The sequence below is a fragment of the Sitophilus oryzae genome, unplaced genomic scaffold (assembly GCF_002938485.1).
Source record: "Sitophilus oryzae breed Bouriz unplaced genomic scaffold, Soryzae_2.0 scaffold_1097_pilon_pilon, whole genome shotgun sequence".
Taxonomy (NCBI): domain Eukaryota; kingdom Metazoa; phylum Arthropoda; class Insecta; order Coleoptera; family Curculionidae; genus Sitophilus; species Sitophilus oryzae.
In genome coordinates, this window is record NW_022145723.1 from 1 (window position 1) to 7,694 (window position 7,694).

Here is a 7,694-nt window from a genome sequence, read left to right on the forward strand (position 1 = left end):
ATTTGTATTGGAATAAAGATCTTATTTATTTATTTAATAAATATCGCATGTAACATTCAATATTTGTATTTTTATTTTTAATTATAATTATTTTTAACAATACTGAAAATATTATTTTTCCAAAAATTATTACATTTACAATAGTAATATGCTTTGAGTTTTCAAAATCTTCTTTAGCAACCACAAACAAATATTTATTTTTCTTTAAACAATACATTTGTAACTGCACCTGTGCCAGGTATTTTGCTGTAATATCAAGATTTGATGTTACATATCTTTTGTAAGTTTTTTCAGAAGTTGGACATTTAATTTCGACCAAAAAATCTTCAGAAACTCCATCAGGTATTGCTCCAATGAATGGTTGTTTGGGTACAAGAACTAATCCACATAGCCGAATTTTCTGTTTTGTTTGTTTCTGGACTAGTTTTAAAACCTCCCCTTCAAGTCTTTTTCCCCTAACCATGGCAGCAGTGTCCTTTAACTTCGATGCTCCCAAAATAGATTCAATCAATGATCCATCTGTAGTTTTGCAATAAGCTACATCATAAGCCTTTGAAGCAGTAATTCTCAGGTAACGTAACTCATGCCATAAAGCACTCTTTGCTTGATCTACTATGGCTCTGGCAGCACCCCGGCAAAGATCTTCTGTCATTTTTGACCCACAATATGTGAAAAAAGAATCTGCTGTTACGTCCCCTGATTCCAACATATATTCATTTAGTAATCTATGTAGTGACAATTTTTCAAAATTGTTGTCTTTGAAATATTTCATCAGCACAGTATCTGTGTTGCCCAACTCTAAACTATGATTCACAAATGATTGTAAAAAGTCGTTGTCATCTATACTCTCCAGTGGGTTGCATTTACCCAAATCTTCTGCCTTCACAAATTTCAAACCAGTCCCAACATCAGCAAGAGCAAACTTTTTCCAGTAGCACTCAGTTGAAGTTTTTGGTTGTTCTTCACTACGTCTGTGCAACCAAGTGAGTAAGGCATCTGCATGTTTGCAAAGTTTAAAAATTCCAGACGTAAAGTTCCAAACCACGTATATACCCTAGAGATGCAGCACAATCCTCACACTGAACTGACAAAATATCTTCATCTTTTTCATTACACTCTAATTTTACAGTATAAGCCTTCTTCCGAAAACTGTGCTCTGGAGTAACTTTAGCCTTGACAATGCAAATATCACCCTCTATAACCTGCACCCAGCCAACTGCGTTATCACCATAATTCTCTCGACCAGATCTAAAATAAATAGATTATACAATTGTTATTTATATAGAATACATTTTGAGGGTGTGTTTTTATTTTCATTATATTTTATAAAATTGCACGGAAACGGGAAAAGGTACATATCGTTAATTAAACCTAAGACAGTGTTTAACTTAAGTACATACCAAAAATGCAAACTGTTTTATATTTTAATTTAAATGGGTTGTAAATCCATTCGGGCTGGTTCTGGTGTTTTATTTATTTTAAGAGAGTAAAAAGTAATATTTAAATTCAAAGCTAATAAAAATTAAGTAACAAAAAAGAATTATAGCGGATGTTCGCCTACCTTACTTCCAAGTCAGCGCCTTGAACGCTCTTGCACTTTCTCGTGGATAAAAGTCTTTTTAATTTCTTCGGATATCGCGATACAGAAAATGAGCAGTTGAGTCTGCGACGGACTATATCCGAAGTCACACTGGGAGTCGTAGTTTACTGCCCGAGGCGCAATGGCGTAGCGGGCGAACATTTATTATGAACAAAAAAATTATGCGCGAAATTAAATTTATAAAATGAATACTAATAAAATACCGAACATTATGTATGTAAGATACTCATTGTCATCTTTTCTTGTCTAGAAGAATCTTACTGGAGTTCTGCGCCTAACAAAAGTAGGAACAAAATTGCCATTAGATTAACCTATTTAATGGCAATTTCTTTAACCAATCTAATGGCAATGAGTCTAAAATCTAGCCTGGTCAAGCTAGAGTCCTCTACTCCACTCCGGTCTTCTATTAAATTTATCCTCCGAAACGAAGAATTACCGAACTATCATGTCATACACAAACTCCATAAACACATTGACCATTGACCCGAATAAATAATCGATACCGGATCGTGACGTCACACTAGACTGCCATTGCTTGCAGCTGCGTTTTGGCGCCGAAAGATTTATTCTGAATTCCTATGTGTTTTTAGAAGAAAACTATTGGTGAAAAATTTAAAATATTTATGGCAATTGGCTTTTGACACTGTTTAGAATTAATTAAGAGGAAAATAAAGTGTTCAACTTCCTCATTCTTTCGGCAATAAAATCCGCATCTTTGAAAACACGTTTATTTACAACCATATAAGTAATGTTGACATTTCCTGAAGGTTAGAAACGTTGACTTTTTGAAGGTTAGAAAATGTCAGTTTTCTAACTTTTTATTTCCATACAGATTGGTGGAAGTTTACTTCCCGCCCGTAAGTAGATTGTGGCGGATACAGATTTTAAATTAGGACGAAAACATTTTTTTAAAGATTTTATTTTGATAAAATGCTGCTTTAATTGCAACTTTTTATAGAAAACTCTTTTAAACAAACTACAATCGGTGCTACAATGTCCTATTAGGTACATTTTGTATTAAAATAAAAAGTTTAAAACAATAAATAACTATTCAAATTAATTGTTAGCTTCGAATTATTATATGCTTTGACACTTATGGATATACCACCTTGTTGGTGTGTTTTGGTAGTTAGATATTGCAATTTCTTCATTTTTTCCTGTTGCATTTTGATTGCCATTTAAATTATCCAGGATATTGTTAGGACTGAAGCTACTCCGAAACGTAGATGGCATGGACAGCGTTTCAGTTGTTTGACTGTCTAAAGATTGTGAACTAAAATGAATCCCTTCTGGCCATTTGCGCTAGACTTCCACACCCGCCTAAATGTTTGTTGTAGAACATCTCCTCCACTGTTGATAAGCATTGCCGCAGCCGTTCGTCTAAATGAATGTCCGTAAATCCTCTCTGGTTGGAGTTTTCAAAAGGTCGATAATACGGGGTCGGGAGTTTTAAAAGATAATGATTCTAAAATGGGCATACCAAAAAGAGTCAAAGGGTTAAATTTATATTTTTACCTTGATAGTAGAGAAAGTCCTGGAGCTTTTGGAAGAAAATTCGTCTACATTTGTCCTTGAAAAGGTGTGTAAGACTTCAAGTTGGTTGGACACCCCTTATTCTGCCTTTTTAAAATGGTAACTTTCCAAATTTGAAATGTTAACGCGCTCCCTCAGCGCTAACATGGTTTTGACCATGCTGTACATTGACCAAAGTGTAGAAGGTTTTTTATTCTGGCTCATATCACCAAAAAATGCTAGCAAGACAGTCTCCGAGCCTATTTTTGTAACTTTTTTCCGTGCACCAATTTTGATATGCTTTGTAACACTTCTCGTAGCCGTTACGGCTTTTTTTCGGATTTAAACATTCTTCAGCTTTTTCGGCTTGTTTTTTAACTTCCGGTGGTATACAATTCATATCTTCGTCACTATCGCTCGACAATGTTCTTAATATCCTCAGTGATTTCCACTCTTAAAAAAATGTAATTTTCTAATTTGACAACTCGTGACATTTTGACTTATTTATGTATCCTCCTGCTATCGGCATAACAACCATTAAATATTTCAAAAACCTACTATGCATTTTTTTCTTAAAATTTTGTAAATGAAAAAAAATATTTTGCAGAATATTGATGGTCATAAATAAAATAGTATACAAACCTCGGTGTAAAGTTTCATTTCTTTCTCTAGATTTAGTTTACCGCCTCGGTAAAATATCAAATCTCTCGACAGTAATGAAACACTTTCCATCTTGGTGTGTAATATACTGTTATTTAATGGACAGATTCCCGTCACTCTGAATCCATTTACAGCTAACTCCGTTGTCTGGCATTTCAACAGAGCATTGCCAAGCAGTTCAGCCAGATCAAATTGTGTTACTGCTCTATTATTTATTTTTAACCAAGCCCTAATTTCTTCACTGTAGTAGGCTTTAAGTGGCCCCATAAAAGTCTTGTCAAGAGGCTGAAGTTTATGAGTCGAGTGTGGAGGAAGAGATATGATGGAAACATGGTTTTCCCTTGCTAATTTGATTATGTCCAAATTTCTAGTATAACTGTAATGTCCTTTCAATACAGGCAGCACTGGGAACTCTTCAGTTGGCTTCACAAATTGAATGAAATGATTGAATCCATCAATTCCACTTTTGAAGGGATGCTTTTTATTATTTCTAATTGACATTGTGTAAGCCATTCTGCATAGGTCTTGTCTTGTCAAACCATAAAACTTTGCTTCCATTTTAATCCGACTAACTCATTTTCTGCGTCACTTCCAAGAACTGTGTTTCGGCCTAGTTTAGTACTGTCAATAATGGTGCCACTAGGAAGGTTACTAGCTTTGGCTCTCCTTGTCAACCTTTGCAATGTGCTTCTTGGCACATTAAACGTTTTTGATGCAGTTTTCAAGCCCATTTGTCCATTAACAGAATCCAGACAGAATCCATAGCTTGTTCCATATGTTGAGTATTCCATTTTTTTCTTTCCAAGTTTTTACTCACATATTTTCGATCTCTTCCTGACGAGGACTTGATTACCTGCAAAAGAACTTCATATAACACCTTGGTCCAAATGTGGTCCCCGGCCCATATTTAACACACTTAGGGGGCCCATATTACATAACTACAAGTCTCTATAAAATTAAAGCTTAGAAAAAACTTGTTATTATTAAAATGAGATTAAATGCTGAAATGCAATGTTAAACTTACTCTTTATGTCAAACAGCAAAAGCAAACACGAAATAGTATTTAAAAATATGAAAAATACACAATTTAAACTAACATTAAAAAATTATTGGAACGATCAAAACCAAATCAATCACAATGGTTTAATAAAAACCTGTAGGATGGCGCCGGGGGACGGTAAAATAGGTATTGACAATATGTAAATGTAATTTTAAGCCTAATCTGGCAGATGGCGACACTTGAGGTGGAGATGGACAGGGGGCTCATATTAAGTGCCTGGTCCATATTCGGACCATCTCCTCTAAAATTGACACTGCATTAATTAATAATTTGTCCAGCTTTATGGAGATGGTATCTTTAAAAACATTTCTTTACCTTTGAAAATACAAATTTATAACGTCATTTCTACGCTGAAGTCCTAATAACTGCACATTACGTGGTATATAATCATCACCTTGTGCCCCTTCTGGCTCATCTTCATCATCTACAAGATATTCTTCAATAGGAACATTTCCTCTTATCCACATGTAAATACATAAAATATAAAAAATGTAAAATTGACACTGCATTAATAATTTGTCCAGCTTTATGGAGATGGTATCTTAAAACTCTTTCTTTTAAAATGCAATAAATCACATTTTAAGACGGTAATATGAACTGAATAATATATGTTTTGCTTTCTCTACCTTTGAAAATACAGATTTATAAGGTCATTTCTATGCTGAAGTCCTAATAACTGCGCATTACGTGGTATATATAATCATTTTGTGTTCCTTCTGGCCCATCTTCATCATCTACAAGATATTCTTCAATAGGAACATTTCCTCTTACCCACATGTATTGCATTAAATATAAAAAATGTAAAATTGACACTGCATTAATAATTTGTTCAGCTTTATGGGGATGGTATCTTAAAACTCTTTCTTTTAAAATGCATCTAAATCACATTTTAATACGGTAATATGAACTGAATAATATATGTTTTGCTTTCTTTACCTTTGGAAAAATAAAAATAAATTTCTACGCTGATATCCTAATAACTGCACATTACGTCGTATTGTATAATCATCACATTATCGTCTTTCGTCAGTTTGTTCAGACAATTTTTATGACACCTGAAAGACATGACAATTATAGTACGGTGGATCCATTATAGTACGGTGGACCCAAACCTCAACATCCAAAGTAAAAGTTTTCATCCAGCTCCAAATTGTTCTATACAGTTCACATATTGTTTGTTAAAAGTTACACCATTTTAAGCGTCGGGTTGGGGATAAGTTAGCAAATACGTAAAAGTGCAGGTTTTGGACGTTTTTCTGCAAATGAATTTCTGATTTGGCTGTATATTTCTTTTCTGAATTTCTGATTTGGCTGTATATTGTAACAATATTTTCTTAAATTTTTTGAATTTTATAAATGTGGAATATTATGCATGCGACCTTAAATTAATGTAGAGTATTTATACCGATAAATACTCTACATTAATTTAAGGTCGCATGCAATATCTAAATAAGTAACTAGCAATATCACATGCTAGGCCTGAGCAATTACCGCACATACTTAAGCAGTTTAAACCACTTTTTCTGCACTCGCAGTTCATCTTTGCAAGCATTCATCTTTGCAGGCGCACACTATGAGGGAAAGTAACTCCTTGGGAGCTGCAGGGCGTGCTATTGTAATTGAGCTGTAAGTTCGCTAATCTTCTTCCACCCCTCACTGAGTGGGATCCTTGTTCTCACCCAGGTTCTAAATGAATGCTACCTGGCTACCAAACCAAACCTGCTGAAGTGGGAGGAAGTGCAGCCAACTTGAACAGCGAATGAATAGTGTTGCTTGCAGTCATTCCTGGTTGTGGGTTTCTTTTTTCTTTGTTTGTTGTTTCTTCTTAACCTACTGCTTAACTATGTCTGGGTTGGCGATGTTTGTCCTCACCAGACGTACTGTTGGACGGCGATGTTTGTCCTTCCAGACAGCCAGACAGAAGATCCCCAATATTCCCTTTGAAGACCTACTGTTTTGTGGGAGCCAACGAAAGTCTAGGTGTCTTCCTTCTTTCTTGCCTCTCGTAAACAAGCCAACGTTGGAACCCTTGAAGATACCTAAGATCGGTACTATTTCGCTTTCTTCAGGTCTCGGGAAGAAGGCGTATTCCTGGATTAACACCTGGAAGCAAACGCGCGAATATTTACCTTAAATCGGTGCTATTTAACACTCCGCACGTTCCGGAATATCCTACCGACTGCGCCAGTTAAATGAGAAACTCGAGACAAGTTGTTTTTAAAAAATGTTTTATTTAATAAAAACCGAAGTTAACAGCTCTAAGATCTACATTGGACTCAAACTAATGTACTGTTTGAGTCATATTTATAAAATTACAATAATTACAGTACAAGTACATTTTTATGTGTACTAAACCTAATGTACAGGATGTAACTCGAAAGGCTTCTAATTTTTCATCCAAGGTTACATTTTCTCCCAATGAATAATTCTTTTGGTAGTTTTCCACAAACTTTGTGAAAATATCCCGCACAGCTGCCAGCCGGTCTTCATTTTGTATTTCCTCCCTTGTTAGGCGGTCGTCAAATCTTAGGCATCGAATTATAAATTTAAATCTTTTAATAGTCATGACTAGTCCGAATTTCTCAACACCATCTTCATTTGTTCCCTAAAGTTCTTCCAAACTCTGCCTGTTGCTTTTATAGACTCCTGCTAAAAATAACAGCCCTATAAAGGCTTTTAGTTCAAACAAATATATGAACCTTGCATCCCTTTCTCGTTCATAATTAATTATCTTTTATAAATGTTATGTATTGATTTGTGTTTGTTACTATGGTTTCTAATATATCATTGGTAAAAAAACAACTCCAACATTCAAGAGGACTAGTCGCATTTTTCGCATTTTTATGACGCCTGGTAGGTGCC

At 34.9% G+C, this 7,694-nt stretch overlaps 1 protein-coding gene across 1 annotated transcript; it reads right to left on the reverse strand.

Moving 5' to 3' along the window:
- Positions 1-139: 139 nt before the first annotated feature.
- Positions 140-5,299, reverse strand: LOC115880915 (the record flags this gene model as incomplete). Its single annotated transcript, XM_030898245.1, has 3 exons — positions 5,148-5,299; positions 1,043-1,248; positions 140-996 (listed from the first exon to the last, which is right to left on the reverse strand). Coding segments are annotated over exons 1-3 (1,215 nt in total), but the record flags the coding sequence as incomplete, so codon positions are not given.
- Between the last annotated feature and the right edge of the window lie 2,395 nt (positions 5,300-7,694).